This window comes from Pelodiscus sinensis, chromosome 18 (genome assembly GCF_052426305.1).
Source record: "Pelodiscus sinensis isolate ZL-2025 chromosome 18, ASM5242630v1, whole genome shotgun sequence".
Classification (NCBI taxonomy): Eukaryota; Metazoa; Chordata; order Testudines; family Trionychidae; genus Pelodiscus; species Pelodiscus sinensis.
The window spans coordinates 32928572-32955443 of record NC_143069.1 but is presented as its reverse complement, the minus strand read 5'-3'; the positions used below and the strand labels follow the sequence as shown (position 1 = coordinate 32955443).

The window sequence follows — 26872 nt, the reverse complement described above, 5'->3', positions numbered from 1 at the left end:
CCCCCCCGCGACGGACGGACGGACAGACAGAGGCAGAGAGGCCGCAGGGATCCATTTATTGGCTGCCCCGGGGTTTCCACGCTGCGGGGGAGGGGCACAGCTGAGCCCCCCAACACCGGTGTAGATGGGGGTGCAGGAAAGCGGAGGGCGGGGGTGATGCCCGGTGCCCCCTCCCCTGGCGCTGCTGAGGGGGGGCAGCGGGCCCAGCTTGCGTTGGCTCAGTCGCGTGGGTCCTCACCGGCGGGAGGCCTGGGGGGGAGAGAGATCAGTGCGGGGGGGCAGACTGAGAGCCCCCCCAGCTTCCCTGCCCCCAGCCATAGCTCCACAGCCCCCCTCTCCCCCACAGCCCAGACACCCCCACTCACCGTGCCCAAGGCGGTGGCCATGCTGTCCGGTTACTGGGGCACTGTGTAGGGAGAGAGGGGGGCTGAGGGGGGCACATGTAAGCCCCACACCCAGGGACAGGCAGAGACCCTGGGCAGAGCAGGACTGGGACCCTGTGCCCCCTGATCTCCAGCCCAGCCGGGCCCCTGCCCCCCCCCCCACTCCCCGATCTCCAGCCCCACTGGATCCCGCCCCCCCCCGCTCCCCGATCTCCAGCCCCACTGGATCCCGCCCCCCCCCCCCGCTCCCCGATTTCCAGCCCCACTGGACCCTGCCCCCCCCCCCCGCTCCCACGCCCCCCCCCCCACTCCCCGATCTCCAGCCCCACTGGAGCCCCCTGCCCCCCCGCTCCCCGATCTCCAGCCCCACTGGATCCCGCCCCCCCCGCCCCACTGCCCATCCCTGCCCCCCCCCCCCCCGCTCCCCGATCTCCAGCCCGGCCGGGTCCCTGCCCTCCCCCCCAGCAACCCGATCTCCAGCCCTGCCCCTCCCCCCGATCTCCAGCCCCACTGGAGCCCGCCCTGGGCACCTCTGACATCCAGCTTGCACTCGGTCTGGGCCTCCCCCAACTCGTTGACGACCACGCAGGTGTAGGTGGCGGCGTCGAAGGGGCTGGGCTTGCGGATGTGCAGGGTCAGCACCCCCTGGTTGTTCTTCATCAGGAACTTGGGGTCCTCCCAGATCTCCATCCGGTTCTTCAGCCAGGTCACCTTGGGCTGGGGGCGGGGGCGCGTCAGGGGCGCCCAGACCAAACCCCTCCGCCCTGCGTCCCCCCCGCCCCGTCACACCCCTCCCCGCCCCGTCACACCCCTCCCCACTCCGTCACACCCCCACCCTCCCACCTCCATCCCATCACAGCCCCGCCTCCACCCCCTGTCCCCACCCCTCCCTGCCTCCGCCCCGTCACACCCCCCTGAACTCCCACCTACCCTAGGGGTGCCTCGGGTGGGGTCGCTTACCTTGGGGTGTCCCCGCACGGCGCAGTTCAAGGCCGTACTGTATCCGGCCACCACGGTCCGATCGATCAGGGGCGTCAGGACCTTGGGGGCCATCCGGAAGTCGTGCTCCTGGTAATCCAGCGGTTTATAGATGATCCCTAGGAGAGGCCAGAGGGTGAGGGCCTGGGGTAGCAGCCCCATGTCCCCCCCAAGAAACGCTGCACCCCACTATCTCCAGTTCTCCCCCCCCCCCTGCTCTAACCACTCCACCGCATTCCCCTCTCAGAGCCAGAACCCAGAAGTCCTGGCTTCCCGCCCTCCCCCCCGTTCTAACCACTAGCCCCCCTGCCCCCCCGACCCCTGGGGCATCCGGGCGCACCTGTTTTCTGGATGAGGGCGGTGTTCTTGGAGATGGCGGGCGAGTCGCTGAGCCCGCAGATGTTCTGGCTGTACACCCGGAAGTAGTACTCATTGCCCATGACCAGGTCGGACACCGTGCAGCGCGTCAGCCGGTTGTGCTCGTACACCGTGAACCACTCCTGGGCGGGGGGAGCAGGGCTATCAGCAGGGGCGGGGTGTCGCCCGCCCGACAGACGCCCGGCGGCTTGGCCGTGAGTCTGTCTGGTTTGCAGGAACACGGAGCGCGCCTCCATTTCCTACAACTGGGACCTCACGGGGGCGTCGAATCCAGTCCCCCCGCCCTCCCGGCAGGACCCAGCACCGTCTAAGTCAGTGGTCCCCAACCAGGGCCGCATTCTGCCTTTCACGGGCCCTAGGCACTTCGTGGGCCCCTCCCACCATAATAATATCCCCGGCTCGACAAATAACGCAATCTCCTCGCCCGTGCGAGTAGATCGCAACCCAGGAGAGCCGGGTCCGGGCGACCTGCACGTGCGCAGAGAGCCGGACAGCGTGGCCGGCGAGCGGGGTCCCCGCAGCTCCGCGAGCCCCGAAATATCAATATTAAAGATTATTTTGTATATAACTTTCAATACTCCAACATTTGATTTTTTGTCTGTTTTCGGCAAAATGTAATCGATTTTCATGGGCCCTAAAAGTTTCCTTTTTTTCTGAGGTGAGAAGAAAAGTAAACCATTGTCTTCGCCCCTAAAAGTTCATCTTTTTTCTTCTGATTTTAAAACATTGGCGTGGGCCCCTAAAAGCATTGTGGGCCCTAGGCACTGTGCCTAATGGATAAGTCGGCCCTGTCCTCAATGCGGCGCCCGCCGAGTGACCAGGGCCAGCCCGAGCCATTCTTGCGCCCTGGGCATGTGGCACATGCGCGGCCCCCGCCCCAGCTGTGCAGAGCATGAGCGGCCCCACCCTCAGGCACGTGTGCGGCCCCGCCCCCGGGCGCCTAGCAGGCCCAAAAAGTTGGGGACCACTGGTCTAGGTCATCCCTGGCAGGTATCTGTCCAACCAGATCTACTGGCATTAGAAAAGGTTCAGAGAAGGGCAACTAAAAGGGTTAGGGGTTTGGAACGGGTCTCATATGAGGAGAGATTAACGAGACGGAGACTTTTCAGCTTGGAAAGAGGAGACTGAGGGGGGATAGGACAGAGGTCAATAAACTCATGAGTGGTGTGGAGAGGGTGAATAAGGAAAAGTTATTGACTTGTTCCCATAATATAAGACCTAGAGGACACCAAATGAAACGAATGAGCAGCAGGTTGGAAACAAAGAAAAGGAAGTTCTTCTCCACACAGCGCATAGTTAACCTGTGGAACTCCTCGCCAGAGGAGGCTGTGAAGGCTAGGACTAAATGGGGTTTAAAAGAGAACTAGACACATTCATGGAGGTTAGATCCATGAATGGCTATTAGCCAGGGTGGGTAAGGAAAGGTGTCCCCAGCCTCTGTGTGTCAGAGGGTGGAGATGGCTGGCAGGAGAGAGATGGCTCGATCATTACTTGTTCGATTCACTCCCTCTGGGACACCTTTGCGTGTTGGCCTATTTTCCCACCTTCGGTAGGATGCCTTTGTGCTTTTCTGGAGCATGCAAGATCTCCTGGGTCGGGGGCGGCCAACGCATTAAACAAAGAGACGAAACGGCGGCGGAAAAAAGTGCGAAGAGCCGCACCAGAATTGTTGAGCCAAAAAAAAAAAAAGGACGCTTCCCCTTTAAAAACCACGGGTTATGCTTTTTGGCCACATCGGGCTCCTGCTCGCTGCCACCATCTTAGACCCAGGGGCGCATGGGGCGGCCCGTGAGCCGCGCGTTGGCCACCCCGTTGTCCTGGCTGATCCAAGGCGAACTCCTGCCAGATTTTCTGTGCTAGGCAGCGCAAGACTTGGGTTTTGGGCCCTTCCGAACGTCCCTTTGGAAAACTGCCTTGCTCCCCGTGGGCTGCACCGCCCAGCCCCCCGAGTCTGTGACCCTCTGCCTGCGTGTCGCACCAGGTGGGGGTGGGAACCGGGGGGTGGCTTTTGCTGAGCCCCCTGGGACCAGGGGAGGCTATTGCGGCTGCCGGCAGGAAGGTGATGGCCCATGGTAACGGGAGCTCCAGGAAGGGGATGGAGCAGGGAAGCCAGACACCAGGAGGCGCGATGGGCGTGCCAGAGGCCGGGGAGCTGGGCCGTCTGTCTGGGGCTCGGAGAGGGGCTCCCTTTGACACGCCGGCTGGCTGCGGGGGGAGGGGCACAGGGCGTTGGCCTCGCAGCAGGCAGTGCATGGTGAGAATTGGGGAGCTGAGAGCCCGGGAGGGTGTCACTAGCTGGATGAGCGCAGGGGGGAGGGCAGGGAGGCTCGGAGGGGTGCTGAGGAAAATGGGGGGCAGAGAGCCCGTGGGGGAGCTGAGGAAAATGGGGGGTAGTGGGGGGCAGAGAGCCTGTGGGGGCACTGAGGGAAATGGGGGGACTCAGAGGGAATCCCACCTCCCGGCTCACAGAGCCGACAGCCCCCCACTACGTCCCAGCGGGTCCCCCCCCGGGTCCCTGTGAGCCGTGGGGGGCAGCGCGGGGGGGGACCCACCATGGTTTTCTTGTCCGCCTTCTGGATGGCGTAGCCTGTGATCTCCGAGTTGCCGTCGTCTTTGGGGGGCTCCCACTCCAGCAGCACGTTGAACCCCCAAACCTCCTTCACCAGCACCGACACCGGGGGGCCTGGCTTCTCTGGGGGAGACAGGGAGCAGCATTGGGTGGCTCCATTCCCAGGGGACAGAGGGGCCCGTGGGGGGGGGTTACAGTTTCTATGGTGTCCCCATTCCCCCATCTCTGTGCAGCCTGCCCCCCCCCCCGCATGGACCCCTCCCCTCCCTGCCTAGCAATAAATCAGGCCAGGCAGCCCCCCAGTAAATCCCATTTTAAAGGGTCCCAGCAGGGCAGGCGCGGGGCAGCCATCGGGGGAACTTGAATAAAGAGCAGGGAGTGGGCGGGCCCCCGGCCCAAGGGGGCAGCCGGGAGGGGTCAGAGCAAATGGTTGGGGGCCTGCTCAGTGGGGCAGGGCCCAGCCTCCCTCCGCTGGCCCCAGCAGCAGGCACTTTCCCACAGGGGGGACCAAAGCAGGCCGATTGGGGTCATTAACCTGGCACAGAAAATGGATCCCAGCCCCCCATCGACCCCAAGCCCGGCCCTGGTGACCTCCCCTGCCCAGCCAGCCCCCCTCTGGCTGCACAGCCTGCCCCACCCCCCGCCCAGCCAGCCCCCCTCTGGCTGCACAGCCCCCGCCCCCCGTCCGGCCAGCCCCCCTCTGGCTGCACAGCCCCCGCCCCCCGTCCGGCCAGCCCCCCTCTGGCTGCATAGCCCCCGCCCCGCTCCCCCGTCCGGCCAGCCCCCCTCTGGCTGCACAGCCCCCGCCCCGCCCCCCCGCCCGGCCAGCCCCCCTCTGGCTGCACAGCCCCCCCTGCCCTCACCCACGACGCGGATGCGGACAGTGGCCGTGTCCTGCATGTTCTCGATCTGCACGGAGAGCTCGTACTGGCCCGAGTGGTGCCGGGCGGCCGAGCGGATGAAGAGGATGGTGTCGAAGTCCGAGGTGCGGACGCTGACCTCCTTGGGGTCCAGGGGCTGCCCGTCCTTGGTCCACGTCACCTTGGGCCGTGGCTTCCCCTGGGGGGCGGGTCAGGGGGCCGGGTCAGCGGGGCCCTGCCCCAACCCCACACGCCTGGCCCCGTGGGGGGAGCAGGGCGACTGCCCCCCGGAACCCCTCACTCACCTGGAAGGGGATGACCAGGTTGACTTGCTCCCCCACCTTCTTGATGTAGGTCTGGCGCAGCTGGCGGGGCAGGCGGATCTTGGGCTGCTCTGGGGGTCGGGAAGGGGGCGTGTGAGATGGGAGGGGTTGTCTGGGGAACTGAGGGTGCGGGGGGCCCTAGGGGTGACAGGGGGTGGGGGGTGGAAGGAGGGCAGGAGGAGGTGGAGACCGCAGGGGTGGGAGGGGGCATGTGGGGGGTGAGAGGGGCAGGGGTGGAAGGAGGGCGGGAGGGGGTGGGGACCCGGGGGCAGGAGGGGTCATGTGGGGGACTGGGAGCATCGTGTGGGGGTGGAAGTCGGGTGGGAGGGGGCAGGGACCCTGGGGGCGGGAGGGCTGGGAGGGGCGTGAGGGGGTGGAAGGAGGGTAGGAGGGAGCAGGGATCCCGGGGGCGAGAGGGGATGGAAGGAGGGTAGGGGAGGACATGGGGGTGTTGAAGGGGACGGGGGCCCCGGGATGGGCGGGGGCGTGTGGGGGTGGAAGGAGGACAGGAGGGGGAGGGGCCCGAGGGGCAGTGGGGGGGCCCGAGGGGTCACTCACCCATGATCTCGCGGATGGTGACGGGCTGGGCCATGGTGGCCGGGGTGCTCTTCCCGGCGATGTTGACGCCGGTGACGCGGAAGAGGATGCGCTGGCCCGTGGGCAGCCCCTTGACGGTGAAGCCGCAGCGCTCGACCAGCTCCGTGTTGGCCGGGACCCACTCGTCCGCTGGGGGGCTCAGGTCAGGGCCGGGCTCCCTTCCTCCCCCTTCCCCACGCTGGCCCTGGATGGCACCCACCCACCCTCCCCCAGGGCCTGGACCTCCAGCCCCTCCCCTTCAGCCCCCGTCACTCACACCCGTCACTCACACCCCGTCACTAACCCCCCGTCACTCACACTCACACCCCGTCACTAGCCCCCCGTCACTAGCCCCCCGTCACTCACACCCCGTCACTAACCCCCCGTCACTCACACTCACACCCCGTCACTCACACTCACACCCCGTCTCTAACCCCCGTCACTCACACTCACACCCCGTCACTCACACTCACACCCCGTCTCTAACCCCCCGTCACTCACACTCACACCCCGTCACTCACACTCACACCCCGTCTCTAACCCCCCGTCACTCACACTCACACCCCGTCTCTAACCCCCCGTCACTCACACTCACACCCCGTCACTCACACTCACACCCCGTCACTAGCCCCCTGTCACTCACACCCCTGTCACTCACACCCCGGCCCGGGCGCGGGTGACAACTCACAGCCCTCCAGGCAGTACTCCACCAAGTAGCCATCAATGCCCCCAGCGCCCAGGCGGTCGGGCGGGCGCCACTTGAGGGTGGCCGTGGTGTCCGTCACGTCCTCCAGCGTCAGGTGGGTCGGCTCACTGGTGGGGGCTGGGGGGCAGCCAGGGCTCCTGTCACACCGACTGTGCTGCCCCCTGCCCCCCTCTGCCCTGCCCCACAGCCCCACCCACAGCGCCCCTCCTGCCCCACAGCCCTGCTCCAGCGCCCCCTCCCTCCGACGCCACAGCCCTGCCCACAGCGTTCCCTCCCACTCTACTGCCCCACCCATAGTGCCCCTCCCTCTCCCACTCCACAGCTCCGCCCACAGCACCCCCACCCTACTGCCCCACCCATATTGCCCCTCCCACTCCCATTCCACAGCGCCACACTCCCACTGTATTGCCCCGCCCATAGTGGCCCTCCCCCTCTCACTCCACAGCCCCGCCCACAGCACCCCCACCCTACTGCCCCATCCATATTGCCCCTCCCCCTCCCACTCCACAGCTCCGCCCACAGTGCCACACTCCCACTCTACTGCCCCGTCCATATTGCCCCTCCCACTCCACAGCTCCGCCCACAGTGCCACACTCCCACTGTACTGCCCCACCCATAGTGCCACACTCCCACTGTACTGCCCCGCCCATATTGCCCCTCCCCCTCCCACCCGACAGCCCCGCCCCCAGGCTCCTCCCACTGCACTGCCCCGCCCATATTGCCCCTCCCACTCCCACCCCACAGCCCCGCCCCCTCTCACCGATGGGCATGAAGGGCTTGGTGTTGAGGCTGGGCTGGGACACACCGATGGCGTTGAGGGCGAAGACCCGCATCTCGTAGAGCACCCCCTCGATCATCCGCGTCGACTCGTAGCTCAGCTCCGTGTAGGCCTCGAAATTCAGCTTCATCCACCGCATGCTGCCCTTCTTCTTGCGCTCCATCAGGTACCCTGCGGGCGGGGGGGTCAGGCCCGTCGACCCCCCCGTACCCACCCAGGGCCCCCCGTACCCCTCCAGCACCCCCCGTACCCCCCTTCTTCTTGCGCTCCATCAGGTACCCTGCGGGCGGGGGGGGTCAGGCCCATCGACCCCCCCCCGTAACACCCCAGGGCCCCCATACCCCTCCAGCGCCCCCCGTACCCCCCCTTCTTCTTGCGCTCCATCAGGTACCCTGCGGGCGGGGGGGGTCAGGCCCGTCGACCCCCCCGTAACCCCCCAGGGCCCCCATACCCCTCCAGCGCCCCCCGTACCCCCCCTTCTTCTTGTGCTCCATCAGGTACCCTGCGGGCGGGGGGGGTCAGGCCCGTCGACCCCCCCGTAACCCCCCAGGGCCCCCATACCCCTCCAGCGCCCCCCGTATCCCCCCTTCTTCTTGCGCTCCATCAGGTACCCTGCGGGCGGGAGGGTCAGGCCCGTCGACCCCCCCGTACCCGCCCAGGGCCCCCCGTACCCCTCCAGGCCCGTCGACCCCCCCGTACCCGCCCAGGGCCCCCCGTACCCCCCCTTCTTCTTGCGCTCCATCAGGTACCCTGCGGGCGGGGGGGTCAGGCCCGTCGACCCCCCCGTAACCCCCTAGGGCCCCCGTACCCCTCCAGCGCCCCCTGTACCCCCCCTTCTTCTTGCACTCCATCAGGTACCCTGCGGGTGGGGGGGTCAGGCCCGCCGACCCCCCCAGAGCCCCCCCGTGCCCCCCCTTCTTCTTCCGTTCCATCAGGAGGAGGCGGATCAGAGAGGGGCCCAGAGGCTGGTTACCTGGGTCAGAAAAAGGTGGGGGAGGGGGGCGGCTGGGCTGGGGGAGGGGAGGGCTGCAGGACGGGGGGGGGCCAGGCCCGGGGCCGGGGGAGGTCCCTGCGCAGGGGCCAGACGCTCACTGACCCCCCTGCCCGACCCAGGCCAGTGTCTCACTTGGAGCCCAGGGGCCGAGGGGCCTGGCTCTGTAGGGGCCAAGAATGGGCGGGGCTGGGGGGGGCCTGTCCATGGGCCGATGGGCGTCGGGCGGGGCTGCAGGGAGCGGCTGGTCTCCTGCTTTGGGATTGGGGGGAAGCCCTGGGTCCCCCCAGGCTGGACCGGCTGCCAGGCCTTGAGCATTGGGCTGTCCTGTGCTCTGTGCCCGCCCCGCCTCACCCCATAGCCCCCCAGCGAGTCCCCCGGCCCTGCCCCCCCAGCGAGTCTCCCGGCTCTGCCCCCCCCCCTCGGCGAGTCTCCCGGCTCTGCCCCCCCCTCAGCGAGTCTCCCGGCTCTGCCCCCCTCGGCGAGTCTCCCGGCTCTACCCCCCTCAGCGAGTCCCCCGGCCCTGCCCCCCCCAGCGAGTCTCCCGGCTCTGCCCCCCCCTCGGCGAGTCTCCCGGCTCTACCCCCCTCAGCGAGTCCCCCGGCCCTGCCCCCCCAGCGAGTCTCCCGGCTCTGCCCCCCTCGGCGAGTCTCCCGGCTCTACCCCCTCGGCGAGTCCCCCGGCTCTGCCCCCCCCTCGGCGAGTCCCCCGGCCCCTCCCTCAGCGAGTCCCCCGGCCCTGCCCCCCCCCAGCGAGTCCCGGCCCTGTTCCTCCTCTGCCCCCTCCCGGAGGCGACTCACCGGTGATGGGCTGCCCGCCGTCATATTTGGGGGGCTCCCAGACTAGGATGGCCCAGTCCTCCCCCACGGAGGTGATGCGAACGGCTTCGGGGGGGTCGGGGACGTCTGGAAGAGACGGGGCCCCGAGAGCAGCTCAGCACAAGGAGGGGCCCCCAGTCCCTCACCCCGGCCACGATCCCTTGGCTGGCCCGACAGCCCCTCAGCCCCACCCTGCCCCCCACACCCCGAATAGCCCCAACCAGCGCCCCACTGCCCCCACAATTTCACCCCAATGGCCCCCCGCATGACCCCCAATGACCTCATCCCAACCAGCCCCCAACCCTGCCCCCCACAACCTCACCCCAACTGCCCCCCACACCCCCTCGATTTCACCCCGATAGCCCCCCATGAACTAGCCCAACATACCAGCTCTCCTTGACCCCCTAATGCCCGGGGCCTGGCCCCGCTCGGCCCCCTGACCCCACTCGGCCCCGGCCCCGGCTCACCGACCACCTTGATGTGCAGCGAGGCGCAGTCCTGCCCCACGGGGTTGGTGACGGTGATGGTGTAACGCCCCTCGTCGCCCCGCTCTGCGCTGTCGATCACGAAGCTGCTCTCCTCCTTGTGCGTCTCGATGCGGGCGCGGCCCTCGGTCTCCGTGAACACCTGGGGGGCAGGGGGTCAGCCCCATGGGCCCCTCTGCCCCCCAGGCACTCTACCCCCCGTGGCAATTCCACAGCCACCAGCCCGTGGCTCTCCCGGGGGTGCCACCCGCGCACGCCTCGGTGCACAGAACAAAACTTATTCCACACATGGATGGAAACGATCAGAGAGAGTCTCACCTCCCCCCCCCCCCCACGGGGACCCCATCTCCAGGAGCATCTCCGCCCCATCCAGCCCCAGCCCCACCTGGTCGCCCTTCATCCAGGAGACGGTGGGCGCCGGCTCGCCGGTGATGGGCACGTCCAGCCGCAGCTTGTTCCCCGCCACCACGATGATGGTGTTCTCCGCCGTCTTCCCCGAGCAGTCCAGGTGGATCTTGGGGGGCTCTGGGGGCAGGGGAGGGGTCAGCTCTGCCAGCCTGGACAGGCCCCCCAACGAGGGTCCCTCCTAACTCGGCCCCCGGGCCCTCCTTGAGCCAGCCAAAGGCTCCCCCAAACACCCCAGCATAGCCCAATGGAGCCCCCAATTCCCCAGAGACACTGCCCCCCATGGGCCACCCAGCCGTGTGCCCCTCCGGGATCACCCCCTCGCTCCCCTGCCCCATAGCCCTCTCACCCCAGCCCAGCCCCCCTCCAACCTGCCCCCAGCCCCCCCAGCCCCGCCCTCTTCCAACCTCAGCCCCTCCCACCTGCCCCCAGCCCAACCCCTCCAGCCCCGCCCTCCTCCAACCTCAGCCCCTCCCACCCCTCCAGCCCCGCCCCCAGCCCCTCCCCCCCTCCCACCTCACCCCTGCCCCCAGCCCCGCCCCCCCTCCAGCCCCGCCCTGCCCCTCCCAGCCCCCCCCCCCGCCCAACCCCTCCAGCCCTGCCCTCTTCTAACCTCAGCCCCTCCCACCTGCCCCCAGCCCTCTGCCCAACCCCTGTAGCCCCGCCCTCCTCCAACCTCAGCCCCTCCCACCCTGTCCCCAGCTCCCCCAGCCCTGTGCCCCTCTTAACCCAGCCCCTCCCTCCTGCCCCCAGCACCCCATCACTGCAGCCCCACTCTCTGCACCCAGCGTGCAGGCCTGAGGCGGGGGAGTGGCTCACCTTGCTTAGGGACATACTCCACCTTGATCTCTGCAGCAGAGAGGAGAGGAAAGGGTTAGCACAGACCCTAGGAAAGCAAACCCCCCCCCCCCCCCCCACAGCCCCGGCTCCAGTGCCCCTGCGCTGCGAGCTTCCCCGCAGCAGTGCCCGAGACGCAGACATCAGCGCTGCGAGCTTCCCCGCAGCAGTGCCCGAGACGCAGACATCAGCGCTGCGAGCTTCCCCGCAGCAGTGCCCGAGACGCAGACATCAGCGCTGCGAGCTTCCCTGCAGCAGTGCCCCGAGACGCAGACATCAGCGCTGCGAGCTTCCCTGCAGCAGTGCCTCAATGAACACCCTGGTGCTGTGAGCTTCCCTGCAGCAGTGCCCTATCCCAGACTCACCCAGGAAGTTGAGCTTGGCGGAGAGCGAGATAGCGTATCCGTCGGGGATGAAGGTGTAATCGGCCTCGTCCTCTGGCCTCACGTCCTCAATCAACAGCTTGTGGAACCTGAGGAGGAGGGAGCAGCGTGGGGTTGTGAGCGGCAGCGGCCCGATTCCAACCCCGGCACTGCGAGCTTCCCCCCCACAGTGCCCCAATTCCGACCCTGGCGCTGCGAGCTTCCCCCCCCACAGTGCCCCAATTCCGACCCCGGCGCTGCGAGCTTCCCCCCCACAGTGCCCCAATTCCGACCCCGGCACTGCGAGCTTCCCCCCCACAGTGCCCCAATTCTGACCCCGGCGCTGCGAGCTTCCCCCCCGCAGTGCCCCAATTCCGACCCCGGCGCTGCGACCTTCCCCCCCGCAGTGCCCCAATTCCGACCCCGGCGCTGTGAGCTTCCCCCCCGCAGTGTCACAATTCCGACCTAGGCGCTGCGAGCTTCCCTCCCAGCAGTGCCCCAATTCCGACCCCGGCGCTGCGAGCTTCCCTCCCGGCAGTGCCCACCTGCCCTTGTGGGTGATGTGGATGCGCTTGCTGGGCCGGACCTCAACACCGTTCTTGTACCATTTGCCCGTCACCTTCTCATCCGACACCTCGCACTTGAACTCGGCCTGCTCCGTGGCCTTGACCGTGAGATCCGCGATGTCCTGGATCACCTCCAGCTGCTTGTCTGGGGGCAGGGAAGGGGTCAGGGCCTCCCCCTTGTCCTGGCCTGCCCCGCCCCCCCCCCCCTCCCCCACCCCCTTGGTCCACCTCCCGCCCCTCCCCCACGCACCCTGCCCCGCCCCCGCCCCCGCCCCTCCCCCACCCCCTTGCCCCGCCTCCCGCCCCTCCCCCACACTCCTTGCCCCGCCTCCCGCCCCTCCCCCACGCACCCTGTCCCTGGCCTGCCCCACCTGCCATCCCTCCCACATGCGCCCTGCCCCCACCGTACCTTCCACCACCAGCTCGCCCTCGGACTGGCCCCCGTTGGTCATGACCTTGTACTGCCCCGTGTCCTCCTTGGTGGCCTCGTTGATGATGAGGAAATGCTTCTTGCCGTCCTTCTTGAAGCGGTATTTGAACGCCGCCTCGCGGGTCAGCTCCACCCCGTCCTTCATCCTGGGCACAGGGCGGGAGTGGGGACGGGCCGACGGACGGACAGGGGGACGGGCCGAGGGACGGACGGGGGGACGGGCCGATGGACGGACGAGGGGACGGGCCGATGGACAGACAAGGGGATGGGCCGATGGACAGACGAGGGGACGGGCCGATGGACGGGCGAGGGGACGGGCCGATGGACGAGGGGACGGGCCGATGGACGGACGGGGGGACGGGCCGATGGACGGACAAGGGGACGGGCCGATGGACGGATGGGGGGACGGGCTGATGGACGAGGGGACGGGCCGATGGACGGACGAGGGGACGGGCTGATGGACGAGGGGACGGGCCGATGGACGGACGGGGGGACGGGCTGATGGACGAGGGGACGGGCCGATGGACGGACGGGGGGACGGGCTGATGGACGAGGGGACGGGCCGATGGACGGACGGGGGGACGGGCTGATGGACGAGGGGACGGGCCGATGGACGGACGAGGGGACGGGCTGATGGACGAGGGGACGGGCCGATGGACGGACGAGGGGACGGGCTGATGGACGAGGGGACGGGCCGATGGACGGACGAGGGGACGGGCTGATGGACGAGGGGACGGGCCGATGGACGGACGGGGGGACGGGCTGATGGACGAGGGGACGGGCCGATGGACGGACGAGGGGACGGGCTGATGGACGAGGGGACGGGCCGATGGACGGACGAGGGGACGGGCTGATGGACGAGGGGACGGGCCGATGGACGGACGAGGGGACGGGCTGATGGACGAGGGGACGGGCCGAGGGACGGACGGGAGGACGGGCCGACGGGAGGACAGGGGGAACGGGCCGATGGACGGGCGTGGGGACGGGCCGACGGGAGGACGGGGGGACGGGCCGATGAATGGACGGGCAGGCGTGGGGATGGACTGACAAGCATGGGAGAGGACAGACAGATAAGCAGGCATGGGGCCAGACAGACGGGCAAACAGGTGGTGGGGTTGAGGCAGACGGACAGGCGGGCGGGGGGGGGGCGGGTGTGCAGACGGGCGGGCGGAGGTGGGGCAGGGGGTGGGGCGGGTGTGCAGACGGGCAGGCGGGGGTGGGGCGGGTGTGCAGACGGGCGGGCGGAGGTGGGGCAGGGGGGGTGGGGCGGGTGTGCAGACGGGCAGGCGGGGGTGGGGCGGGTGTGCAGACGGGCAGGCGGGGGTGGGGCAGGCGGGGGCGTTACCACATGACTTGGGCTCCCTCCTCGGTCACCTCGACCTCCAGCTCCACCCGGTCGCCCACGAACATCTGATGGTCGTCCAGGCCCTTGACAATCAGCACGGGGGGCTCTGCCGAGGGAGGGGGCGGGTCACGTGGGGCCGGGCCTGCTCCTCTCTCCCTGCCCGCCCCGCCTGGCTCCCTCCCCTGCCTGCCTCCCTCCCCCTGCCCGCCCTGCCCGGCTCCCTCCCCTGCCTGCCTCCCTCCCCCTGCCCGCCCTGCCCGGCTCCCTCCCCCCCCGCCCCGCCTGCCTCCCTCCCCCTCCCTGCCCTCCCTCCCCCCTGCCTCCCTCCCCCTGCCCGCCTCCCTCCCTCCCCCTCCCGCCCCCGCCTGCCTCCCTCCCCCTGCCCGCCCTGCCCGGCTCCCTCCCCTGCCTGCCTCCCTCCCCCTGCCCGCCCTGCCCGGCTCCCTCCCCCCCCGCCCCTGCCTGCCTCCTCCCCCTGCCCCCCTCTCCCTCCCCCCACCTGCCCCTCCCTGCCCCCTCCCCCTGCCCGCCCTGCCCGGCTCCCTGCCCCCACCCGCCCCCTGCCTGCCTCCCTCCCTCCCCCTGCCCGCCCCCCCCACTCCCTCCCCCCCTTCCCCCCCTGCACCCCCCCCGGCTCCCTCCCCCCACCTGGCTCCCTCCCCCCCCGCCCCCCCTCGCCTCCCTCCCCCGCCCGGCTCCCCCCCCGCCCCCTCCCCCCCCCTCCCTCCCCCCGCCCGCCCCAGCCCGGCTCCCTCTCCTGCCCACTCACCCTTGACGAAGACCTCGGTGAAGCATTTCTCGTCGCTCACCAGGCACTCGTAGGCCGCGTCGTCGGCCAGCGTGCACTTGTTAATGGTCAGGATCCGCTTCTTGCCCACGTTCTCAAAGATGTACCTGGGGGTCACGGGGGGGCTCCCGTCACAGAGACCCCGCCCCTGGCCACGCCCCCATCCACACCCCCACACCCCCATCTACGCCCCCAGCCGCACCCCCATCCACACCCCCCCACCCCCATCTACGCCCCCAGCCGCGCCCCCCCCTGGCCCACAAGTTCCCGGCCACGCCCCCATCTACACTGCCCCTGGCTCTGGCCCCGCGAGCCCCCATCTACACCCCCCAACCCCCAGCCCCGCCCCCATCTACACCCCCCAACCCCCAGCCCCGCCCCCATCTGCACCCCCGGCCCGCTCACTTGGCGCTGGGTTTGATCTCCTGCCCGTTCTTGAACCACTTGATGGGCAGGTCGGGGTTGCTGATCTCCACCACCAGCTTGATCTTCTGGCCTTTGTCCACCTGGTAGGCTGGGTCCAGCTTCATCGTGAAGGCTGGGGGGGCAGCAGGGGTGAGCAGGGCTCGGGGGTCGCAGGGGCAGAGTGGGGTTGGGTTGAGGGGGGCGGGGTCACGGGGCACAGGGGGCGAGAGGGAGTTGGGGTCACAGGGTGGGCGGAGGCGGGGTCATGGGGCACAGGGCGTGGGAGGGAGCTGGGGTCACAGGGTGGGAGGGGGTCAGGGTGTGGGGAGGCTTGGGGGGCTGGACACACGGGGGACCTCAGAGCTGGGACTGGGTTCGGGGAGCCGTGGGGGGTCCTTGGGATGGGGCTGGGTGGGGGACAGGCAGGGATCCCCCTACTCCGACAGGGGACACGCTCCCCACCCCGCCCCTCCCCCGAGGAGGCCCCGCCCCCAGCCCCGCCCCCAGCCCCGCCCCCACCGACCTTCGCTCTTCTTGACCTCCACCTTGACCTTCTTGAGGCGCTTGAGCATGCCGCGCAGGTCAGTGATGCCGTACTGGAAGGCGATTCGCTCGTACTCGCTCTTCTTCGTCACCCCCTTCAGCAGCTCCCAGATCTCGGGGGGGAAGGCGTCGTCGTCGTCGTCCTTCTTCTTCTTCTTCTTCTCCTCCCCCTGCACCTCCCTGCGCGGGCGGGACGGGACGGGGTCACCGCGCCGCCCCCACCCCGCTTCGGGCAGGGTCGCCGCGCCGTGCCTCGGTTTCCCCACCGGGAACACTCAATGCCCCGGGGCCGGGGTCACCGCGCTGCCCCCCACCACACTTCGGGCAGGGTCGCTGCGCCGTGCCTCGGTTTCCCCACCGGGAACACTCAATGCCCCGGGACCGGGGTCACCATGCTGTGCCCTGCCTCGGTTTCCCCACTGGGAGCGCCCAACCCCTCTGGGCCGGGGGGGAGGGGTCATCATATCACAGCCTGCCTCAGTTTCCCTGCTGGGTGTGCTCAACCCCCCCCCCCCCAGGCCTGGAATGGAGGGGTGTCCCCTGGACGTGGGCAGGTAACCCAGTGGGTCAGAGACCCCCCCCAACAGCTGAGCAATCCCGAGGTGGCAGCAGGCTGCCCTGGGGGCCAGGCGTGGGACCAGAGCTGGGAGTCCAGGAGAGATGGACAGACAGACAGACACTGCCTCTCCCCCAGGATGGGCAGACACCCCCACACACACACACCAAGTGCCCTGCCCCAGGGACCGACAGACTCACCCAGCGCCCCAGGGACCGACAGACACACCCAGCACCCCAGGGACAGACGGACAGACACACCCAGCACCCCAGGGACCAACAGACACACCCAGCACCCCAGGGACGGACGGACAGACACACCCAGCGCCCCAGGGACCGACAGACACACCCAGCGCCCCAGGGACAGATGGACAGACACACCCAGCACCCCAGGGACAGATGGACAGACACACCCAGAACCCCAGGGACCAACAGACACACCCAGCACCCCAGGGACAGACGGACAGACACACCCAGCGCCCCAGGGACCGACAGACACACCCAGCACCCCAGGGACAGACAGACAGACACACCCAGCGCCCCAGGGACCGACAGACACACCCAGCACCCCAGGGACAGACGGACAGACACACCCAGCGCCCCAGGGACCGACAGACACACCCAGCACCCCAGGGACAGACGGACAGACACACCCAGCACCCCAGGGACCAACAGACACACCCAGCACCCCAGGGACGGATGGACAGACACACCCAGCGCCCCAGGGACCGACAGACACACCCAGCGCCCCAGGGACAGACGGACAGGCGGCCCCTCCCAAGCACCTACCTCTTCTTTAGGAGGCCACTGAAGTCCAGTTCCCCGGCCACGTGGTCCTTCCCCTCGCCCCTGTGGGGAGAACAAAGCGGCTCACCCAGACCCCCCCTCCCCAGCTGAGGGGCCCAGTCTGGCCTGCAGGAGCACTGTGGGGCAGGTGGGAGCACTGCCTGGAGGGCACTGGTGGGGGAGCTATGAGGGGCGCTGTGGGGCACTGGCAAGGGAGCTGTGGGGGCACTGGCAGGGGAGGTATGGGAGGTGCTATGGGGGCACTGTGGGGCACTGGCAGGAGAGCTATGGGGGCGCTGTGGGGTGCTGGCAGGGGAGCTATGGGGGCGCTGTGGGGTGCTGGCAGGGGAGGTATGGGGGCACTGGCAGGAGAGCTATGGGGGCGCTGTGGGGCGCTGGCAGAGGAACTATGGGGGCGCTGTGGGGCGCTGGCAGGAGAGCTATGAGGGCACTCTGGGGTGCTGGCAGGGGAGCTATGGGGGCACTCTGGGGTGCTGGCAGAGGAACTATGGGGGCGCTGTGGGGCGCTGGCAGGGGAGCTGTGGGGGCGCTGGCAGGGGAGGTATGGGAGGTGCTATGGGGTCACTGTGGGGCACTGGCAGGAGAGCTATGGGGGCACTCTGGGGTGCTGGCAGGGGAGCTATGAGAGCACTGTGGGGCACTGGCAGAGGAACTATGGGGGCGCTGTGGGGCGCTGGCAGGGGAGCTATGGGGAGCACTGTGGGGCGCTGGCAGGGGAGCTATGAGGGCGCTGTGGGGCGCTGGCAGGGGAGCTATGGGAGCACTGTGGGGCGCTGGCAGGGGAGCTATGGGGGTGCTGTGGGGCGCTGGCAGGGGAGCTAGGAGGCACTGATGAAGGGCGTTATGGGGGAATGGGAGGGGCACTCTTGGGGCGCTATGGGGCACTGGCACTCACGTCCGTTTGAAGGCCTGGAGCACATTTTCACTCTCCTCCGTCCGTGGGGCTGGGAAAGAGGACAGTGACAGCATGACGCCTTCCTTCCAGCCCCTCCCCCAGTGCCCGTGCCCCCCACCGCCTGCCCCCCAGACACCATCTCTGCCTGGGCCTCCGCACCACGACACACGACCCCTGGAGCTGGGACATTATGGTGGGTCACACCAAAATGAGCGGCACGGGGATAGGGCACTGGGTGGGGTGGGATGGGGGGTGGTCTGTAGCGAGTCCCTGGGTTGGGGGGCAGAGGGCCTGGGGGGTTCCTGGCCTGGGGAGGTTTGGGGGCTCCATACCCCAGGGAATCCGAGTCTCCCCAGCCTTGGGGAGCTCCGGGTGCTCTGGGGGTCCCTGCCCCCCACTCACCCTCCACGTCGATGTTGAAGTTGCACAAGTCGCTCTTCTCCTTGCTGGCCACCTCGCAGCGATAGTCACCGCGGTCCCCGATCACCACCTTGCTGATGTGCAGCTCGAAGGTGTGCACCTGGGGGGCACATGGGGTCAGAGGCGGCTCCCCCTCCCCCGCTCCCCCCCCGCTCTGGCGGAGGGAGGAGACGGCTAGGGCTGCCAGCTTTCCACCAGGGCAACACTGAACGGCCCAGCTCCGCCCCTTCCCAGAGGCCACGCCCCATCCACTCCATCCCCCCCCCCCAGCAACCCTGCTCCTGCAGGCACCTCCCCTGCAGCTCCCATTGGTCGGAACTTGCAGCCAATGGGAGCTGCGGCGCTCCCCTGGAGGCCCATGTGCCTGGAGCCGCACGGAGCCGGGCTTAGCCCTGGAGCCGCCAGAGTCCCATTTGCTCCCAGCGCTCGGCCCAGACCTGATGGCCTGGCAGCCCAGGGGGCAGCGGAGCTGGGGGGAGCCCGGGGCTGGGGGAGGGGAGAGGGGGAGCCGAGAGGGGGAGCCGAGAGAGGGACCCCAGGGCTGGGGGGGGGAGAGGGGAGCCCGGGGCTGGGGGAGGGGAGAGGGGAGCCGAGAGGGGGACCCCAGGGCTGGGGGAGGGGAGAGGGGAGCCCGGGGCGGGGGCCCCACCTTCTTCTCCTTGTCGTAGCTCTCCTTGAACTGGAAGCGCTGGCCGCTCTTGATGCCGAGCTCCAGCCATTTGCCCTTGAACCACTTGACGCTCGGCTTCCCCGCGAGCTGCCCTCCGTCCACCTGCACCTCCACCGCCACCTCCTTGCCTGGGGGCGCCGCGCCGTGAGCCCGGGACCCCGCCGCGGCGCCCCCCCGCCGCCCCTCCCCCCACACCGCGGCCTCTCCCCTCCCCCCACACCGCGGCCCCTCCCCCCCCACACCGCGGCCCCTCCCCTCCCCCCACACCGCAGCCCTTCCCCTCCCCCCACACCGCGGCCCCTCCCCTCCCCCCAGCGGCCCAGCCCCTCCCCCCCCAGCCCCTCCCCCTCCCCTCTCCCCACACCGCAGCCCCCCCCCCCCACCGCAGCCCCTCACCTCCCCCACCACCCCCCCCCCCCCTCCCCCACCGCAGCCCCCCCCCCCACTGCAGCCCCTCACCTCGCCTGCTCCCCTCCCCCCTCCCCCCAGCCTGCTGCCCCACCCCCGCCGCAGCACCCTCCCCTTCCCCCCAGCCACAGCCCCACCCTGACCTGGAGGGTGCAGTCCCCCCCCCCCCCCGCGACCACAGTGAGGCCCCCAGAACTCCCTGCCCCCCAGAGCCTCCCACCCCCGTTTTCCCCCAAGCCAGGCCCCAGTGAGAGCCCAGCGGCCCCCGGCCCTACCGCACTCCACCAGGATGTGGCCCGGCTTCTGCAGGAACAGGCTCTGGGGCTCGGCCGGCTTGTCCTGGGGCTGGGCATCTGCAAGGAACCGGCGGGGTCAGGCCAGGGATCCTGGGGCTGCGTCCCAGGGGCCCCATGGGCTGGGGTGTAGCGGGGGAGGGGGGGGGGAGGGGAGGGGGGTAGGGGGAGGAGGAGGGGAGGGGGTGTAGCGGGGGCAGGGATGGGATGTAGAGGGGGAGGGGCTGTAGCGGGGGAGGGGGAAGGGATGTCCTGGCTCAGACACACTCACCCTCTGGATGCTCCGCTGGGGCTTCTGAAAAGAACCAGGATTTGAGTCAGCCAGAAACTGAGTCACCAGCCCCCCAGTTTCCCCCCCGCCTCCATCCCAGCCCTTCCCCCCCAGCGCTGGGCTGGGCCGGGCCCGGGGAGGGAAGGGAGGAAGCCGGCGATACTCTTAGCAGAGCGCCTGACCCCGGAGCGCGCCGGCTGGGCGTGTAGGGAGAGACGGGGGGGCAGCCCCATGCACAGTGACCCGAGGACGGGTCCCAGGGCTCCTTGCGCCACAAGGCGCCCTAAGAACGGGGCGGGGAGTGTCCTGTTGCCCCCCCACTCCTCAGTACCCCTCCTAGTCCATCCCCAGCTCTGACCTTTGGGAGCTTCTACAGCATCTTTCTTCTCCTCTTTCTTCTTCTCCTCTTTCTTCTTGTCCTTCTTTTCAGCTGCTGGCGGAGACATGAACAGAGAATGTGAAATGGGGACCCGGCCCTCCTGACCAAAGGAAATGCAAAAGCAGCAAGGGACCATTACAAAAAAACATACAGGAAGGACAGGAAATTGGCAGTGAATGTAGCCACCAGTATACAAACGTAGGAGGCTGATAAGGGAAGCTAAAGGAAACAAGAGCCTGCCAATAGGGGTAAAGCCGGCAAGGAGCTATTTGTAAAACAGCGCTGTGTTCACAGCATGGTGTGCGCACACACAATACACACACATTAAAAAAAGGAGTATTCTTGCTGGAAGGTTGTAACAAGCCACAGCTGAAAGTTGCAGCCTCTGGAGCGTTGTAACAAGCCACGGCTGAAAGTTGCAGCCTCTGGAGCGTAGCCGATGGTTTTCTTTGCCACGTATTGTGGGACGTTAGGATGGATTCGCTTGTCCTGCGCGGTACGATCCCAGCGTGTTACGCAGCGTCCAGGTGTAGGGAGCTACACGTGGAAGGTGCATCAGCCGTTCGAGGGAGACACGTATTTCAAAAGGCAATGGGAGAACCCAACAAAACCCGGCCTGGCGCTCAGAATCGGTCACCCGACTGGCCGCCTGTCTGTGGCGCTGACGGGCGCGGCCACGGAGCTCGGAGCTGGATACCCTCGGGCGTCCGTCGCGCTCTTGGAACTTTGAAAACGACCAATGAGAAAACGGCGAACCCTTGGGAGGCAGTGGGGCGTTTTGAGGAGGTGACGGTGCATTGGGGACCCCCCGATCCTGCACCCCCGTAGCAGCCAGAACAGACTCCACCGGCCAGTAGAACGGGGGGTTATTGCTCCTCCAGGACACAGCGCAGACGGGACGTGGCTACAGGAGTCCGGGCCAGGCAGCCTTAGACCCCTTGGGGTTGGGGATCCATCGCCCCCCAGTCCTCAGCTCAGTCTGTTCCCTTCCTGTTTCCCAGCCAGCCACCGCCTCCCTCCCAGCCCTGCCCCCAGCCAGGTGCCCGTCCCCGCCTCCCCCCTTTGGCTGCCCCCCGGGGAGAGCTGTGCTACCCGCCCAGGCTGGGCCCAGGAGTGGGGGGATCAGTGGGAATCCCACCTCCCAGCGCAGGGAACCCGGGTCACAGCGCAGACTGGCTCCCCTGTGCCGTAGTGGGGGGCTAAGGGGGGCTGCAGGCAGGGGGGCGCTCAGGGCCCTGGTGTTACTGGTTAATGCCACAAGGGGGAGGGAGTTTGTGGCTGCGGAGACCAGCCCAGAACCGGCGCCTGGGGCCCTGGTGACCCGGCAGACCCTGCTCAGAGGACACGGCCGGGTCCGGCCAGACAGACAAGGGGTGGCAGAGGGGACCCAGGCGAGCGGCCCAGCTGGTCCCAGTGAGGGGAGAACATCGGGGGGAGGGAGGAGGGGCCCAGGCCACCCCGTTACCAGGGGAGAGACACTGGCCGGGGAGGGGCTGTTGGGGGGGATTGGGGGCTCGGGGGCGGGGGGAGAGAGACACTGGCCGGGGAGGGGCTGTTGGGGGGATTGGGGGCTTGGCGGGGAGACGGGGGGAGAGACACTGGCCGGGGAGGGGCTGTTGGGGGGATTGGGGGCTCGGGGGCGGGGGGGAGAGACACTGGCTGGGGAGGGGCTGTTGGGGGGATTGGGGGCTCGGCGGGGAGACGGGGGGAGAGACACTGGCCGGGGAGGGGCTGTTGGGGGGATTGGGGGCTCGGCGGGGAGACGGGGGCTGTTCTTGGGGGGCAGAGCAGAGCAGGCAGGGCTCAGCTGGCTGCAGGGGGACTGAGGTGCGGGGGAGGGGCCAGGCCGACAGGCCGGAGGGATCCTTGGGGGGTTCAGGGCTCAGGAAAGCCCCCCGGTTGGTGCCGGCGAAGCATCGCGCTGCGCTGGCCCCGTGCTCCCCCTCTCTGTATGCTCCCCCCAGGGGCCGAGTGCTCCCTACCCGCCCAACCCCCTCAACCTCCACACCCCCTAACTAGCTGGGCAGCCCCCTCCATCCCACACCCACAGGGACCCCCCTCCCTGCGGGGCGGCCGGCTGCCTGAGGTGCGAAGGAGGCTGCCCGGGTGCTAATCAGGCCTGCCCAGGCTGTAATTCCCGGCTATGTGGGGCCAGGAGGCCCGGCCCCCCCCCCCCCCCGCTGACTCCGGCATTCCAGCTGCTCCCGATCCAGCGGGGCCTTCGACTCCCTCCCTGCCCCCTAATATAGCCCGGCCGCCCCCCGACCGCCTGGCCCAGCTGTCACGCCTGGGAGCCAGCCCAGACGGGCTGCCACTCACGGCTCCAGAGACGCGGGCACCAGGCCCTGGGCCCAGACCCTGCCCGGCTGCCCCCATCCCCGGCGGCCTGCCCCCCTGCGGCAGAGGGGTCACAGTGCAGCCAGGTCCCCAGGTACCCAGCCCCCCGCCCCACCCCAGAGGGGTCACAGTGCAGCCGGGTCCCCAGGTACCCAGCCCCCCGCCTCACCCCAGAGGGGTCACAGTGCAGCCGGGTCCCCATGTACCCAGCCCCCCGCCTCACCCCAGAGGGGTCACAGTGCAGCCGGGTCCCCAGGTACCCAGCCCCCCGCCTCACCCCAGAGGGGTCACAGTGCAGCCGGGTCCCCAGGTACCCAGCCCCCCGCCCCACCCCAGAGGGGTCACAGTGCAGCCGGGTCCCCAGGTACCCAGCCCCCCGCCCCACCCCAGAGGGGTCACAGTGCAGCCGGGTCCCCAGGTACCCAGCCCCCCGCCCCCCTGCGCCAGAGGGGTCACAGTGCAGCCGGGTCCCCAGGTACCCAGCCCCCCGCCCCCCTGCGCCAGAGGGGTCACAGTGCAGCCAGGTACCCAGCCCCCCGCCCCACCCCAGAGGGGTCACAGTGCAGCCGGGTCCCCAGGTACCCAGCCCCCCGCCCCACTCCAGAGGGGTCACAGTGCAGCCAGGGCCCCATGTACCCAGCCCCCCTGCGCCAGAGGGGTCACAGTGCAGCCGGGTCCCCAGGTACCCAGCCCCCCGCCCCACCCCAGAGGGGCCGCAGTGCAGCCGGGTCCCCAGGTACCCAGCCCCCCGCCCCACCCCAGAGGGGCCGCAGTGCAGCCAGGTCCCCAGGTACCCAGCCCCCGCCCCACCCCAGAGGGGCCGCAGTGCAGCCAGGTCCCCAGGTACCCAGCCCCCCGCCCCACCCCAGAGGGGTCACAGTGCAGCCGGGTCCCCAGGTACCCAGCCCCCCGCCCCACTCCAGAGGGGTCACAGTGCAGCCGGGTCCCCAGGTACCCAGCCCCCCGCCCCACCCCAGAGGGGCCGCAGTGCAGCCGGGTCCCCAGGTACCCAGCCCCCCGCCCCACCCCAGAGGGGTCACAGTGCAGCCGGGTCCCCAGGTACCCAGCCCCCCGCCCCACCCCAGAGGGGTCACAGTGCAGCCGGGTCCCCAGGTACCCAGCCCCCCGCCCCACCCCAGAGGGGCCGCAGTGCAGCCGGGTCCCCAGGTACCCAGCCCCCCGCCCCACCCCAGAGGGGCCGCAGTGCAGCCAGGTCCCCAGGTACCCAGCCCCCCGCCCCACCCCAGAGGGGTCACAGTGCAGCCGGGTCCCCAGGTACCCAGCCCCCCGCCCCACCCCAGAGGGGCCGCAGTGCAGCCGGGTCCCCAGGTACCCAGCCCCCCGCCCCACCCCAGAGGGGCCGCAGTGCAGCCGGGTCCCCAGGTACCCAGCCCCCCGCCCCACCCCAGAGGGGTCACAGTGCAGCCGGGTCCCCAGGTACCCAGCCCCCCGCCCCACTCCAGAGGGGCCACAGTGCAGCCGGGTCCCCAGGTACCCAGCCCCCCGCCCCACCCCAGAGGGGCCACAGTGCAGCCAGGTCCCCAGGTACCCAGCCCCCCGCCCCACCCCAGAGGGGTCACAGTGCAGCCGGGTCCCCAGGTACCCAGCCCCCCGCCCCACCCCAGAGGGGCCGCAGTGCAGCCGGGTCCCCAGGTACCCAGCCCCCCGCCCCACTCCAGAGGGGTCACAGTGCAGCCGGGTCCCCATGTACCCAGCCCCCCGCCCCACCCCAGAGGGGTCACAGTGCAGCCGGGTCCCCATGTACCCAGCCCCCCGCCCCACCCCAGAGGGGCCGCAGTGCAGCCGGGTCCCCAGGTACCCAGCCCCCCCGCCCCACCCCAGAGGGGTCACAGTGCAGCCAGGTCCCCAGGTACCCAGCCCCCCGCCCCACCCCAGAGGGGTCACAGTGCAGCCGGGTCCCCAGGTACCCAGCCCCCCGCCTCACCCCAGAGGGGCCGCAGTGCAGCCGGGTCCCCAGGTACCCAGCCCCCCCGCCCCACCCCAGAGGGGTCACAGTGCAGCCGGGTCCCCAGGTACCCAGCCCCCCGCCTCACCCCAGAGGGGCCACAGTGCAGCCAGGTCCCCAGATACCCCCAGGGATGGACCACAGCGGCTGGAGCCTCGCCCTGTATCCGTCCATCCTGCCGTGTGGTTTCTCACCAGAGCCGAGTGATGAAATGGGGTTTGGTGTCACTCTGCTTTGTTCTAGGGCCTGTGATTTCGACTGTCCTGTAGTAACCCTGTGTGTGTGCCTCAGTTTCCCTGGGCCCAGCATCCCATCCCTTGCCCCCCCCTCCCAGCCTGGGTTCAATTCCCAGCACCGCAGGGTCCCTGAACCTGGGGGGGAGGGGTGTCCATGCAGCACCCAGCATGCGGGGGGCCCGATCCTGGTCAGAAGGTCAGATCCTGGCCGGGGTGGGGGGCAGGGAGATTTGATTTACTAGCACCCGGCACCCCCCCAAGAGTCTGGTTTTTCCTGGCCCCGTCTCACATTGCAGCTGGGGGGCCTGTGCCCTAGTAGGGGCAGGGAGCGAGCGAGACGCGCTGCACGGGGGGGGGGGGGGTTATAATTAGCGGCTGGCTCGGGACCCTGCCCGTACTGGAGCAGTAACCAGACCCCTGCTCACAGGAAAAGCCCCTGGTCTCAGCACTTCGGAAAGCCACCGTCTCAGCTTACCCCCCCCCCCGAATATCCCCCCATTGCCTAGGTGGGGGGCCCAGAGAGCCTCCCCTCCCCCAGGGCCTGGGCCACACAGCCCCAGCCCCACACCTGTCTCACCCAGCGTGCCAGGAAAGGTACCCGCAGCCCCGTGCAACCCTGCACGCACGGAGTGCATGGCCCCGTGCGCATGGACACACACACGGAGTGCATGGCCCTGTGTGCACGGACACACACACGGAGTGCATGGCCCTGTGTACACGGACACACACACGGAGTGCATGGCCCTGTGTGCACGGACACACACACGAAGTGCCTGGCCCCGTGTGCACAGACACGCATGGCCCCGTGTGCACGGACACGCATGGCACACACGGCCCCGTGTGCACGGACACACAAACTCGGAGCACACAGCCCCGTGAGCACGGGCACACACCTCCACACCACTATTCACACCTGCCAGCTGCATGGCTACACCCCCAGACCTCACGGGTGCGGACCACACAGCATCTGTCCACACCTCATGCCATGTTCCAGCCACAGTGCAGGGCACAAGCAACCCAGCCAGACCCCCCCCCCCACACACCAGCTGTTCTGTACAGTCCCCCCCCCCGACTCCCCAACATACACAGTTGCTGAGCTGAGCCCACCCCAACATTCTGCCCTGGGGGGCCTTGGCCCCCATCCCCTCTGGGCACCGCCTGCCCCCCAGCAGCTCCAGGCACACAGCCCCAGCCGGGCACTTCGGGGGGGGCACCGTGCGTGCAGGAATTCATACAGCAGCCCCCCCGCTCCCAAAGGCGCCCACCCGCTGGGAGAGGTTGGGGCTGGAGCAGCCAGGAGCCCTTCCTCCACCCTGCCCCCAGCTCCCGCATGGCACCCCTCCTCCTGGCTGCACCCCCCAGTCCACAGTGCCAGGCCGAGACAGGCAACCCCACTGAAGGCCGATACCCCAGGGGGGAACCCCCCCTCCCCCGTGCAGAGCTCTGGGCCTTTGCCCAGCGGCGGGGGGCTGTGTGTGTCGGGGTACTCCAGGGCCCTGGCACCAGGCTGCAAAGGGGGGTCCCCAAGAACATGCCGGCGCACAGAGCCCGGCCAGCCACCTGTGTGCCTGCAGGAGCCAACCGGGGGTGCTGGGCTACAAGCGGTAGGGGCCAGGGTCCCCCCCGTGTGTGGAGGCAGGAAGAGGGGCCCCATGTCCCCCCGGCTGTGAGGGGGCCCCGGGCACTTACCGGCTGGCTTTGGCTCAGGCATGGTGTGTGTGCGGCCTGGCAGTGCTGTCTCCCCGGGGAGCGCCCGGCCGGGGCCTTTAAAGCACAAGGGGGGGCCCTCTGGGATGGGGGGGGCTCCAAGGAGCTGTCACCTGACCCCAGGCCCTGGGCCAAATTCCTGAGCCCTGCCATCAACTGCTTTAAATCCCAGGCTCGGCCTTGGGACAGACAGCCGGGTGGGGGGGGGGGAACAGCTCACGCCACGGCTCCGGGGGGGTCCCCCGATTCCCCCCCACAACCATGCCGGGGGGCGGGGGCCTGTCCCCTCCAGGGGGCGCCAGCTCCCACCGGCCCCAGGGCCTGGCTGGCTGAGGGGGCAGGCGCCTGGCCCCACGTTGCAGGACCTGGGGGCGCCCCCCGGCGCTGAAGCTCTGAAACCCGA

At 69.5% G+C, this 26872-nt stretch overlaps 1 protein-coding gene across 2 annotated transcripts; it reads right to left on the bottom strand.

The window, feature by feature from the left end:
* Window positions 1-39: 39 nt before the first annotated feature.
* On the bottom strand, window positions 40-26600 carry MYBPC2 (myosin binding protein C2). Of its 2 annotated transcripts, none has more exons than XM_089770159.1 (30): window positions 26452-26600; window positions 20203-20277; window positions 19845-19868; window positions 19556-19633; window positions 18852-19000; window positions 18185-18302; window positions 17783-17831; window positions 16870-16929; window positions 15506-15705; window positions 14983-15115; window positions 14560-14684; window positions 13791-13896; window positions 12425-12591; window positions 11995-12160; window positions 11453-11559; window positions 11070-11099; window positions 10231-10370; window positions 9828-9987; window positions 9343-9447; window positions 7534-7722; window positions 6756-6890; window positions 6050-6217; window positions 5474-5562; window positions 5172-5367; window positions 4292-4431; window positions 1702-1861; window positions 1344-1480; window positions 914-1100; window positions 366-406; window positions 40-249 (listed from the first exon to the last, which is right to left on the bottom strand). In XM_089770159.1, exons 1-29 carry the CDS (start codon window positions 26471-26473, stop codon window positions 396-398), a joined length of 3426 nt encoding a protein of 1141 aa, XP_089626285.1. In that variant the 5' UTR covers window positions 26474-26600; the 3' UTR covers window positions 40-249; window positions 366-395. The 2 variants fall into 2 exon arrangements, with proteins under 2 accessions (XP_089626285.1, XP_089626286.1); XM_089770160.1 differs by having other exon boundaries at window positions 20203-20274; window positions 26452-26502.
* Between the last annotated feature and the right edge of the window lie 272 nt (window positions 26601-26872).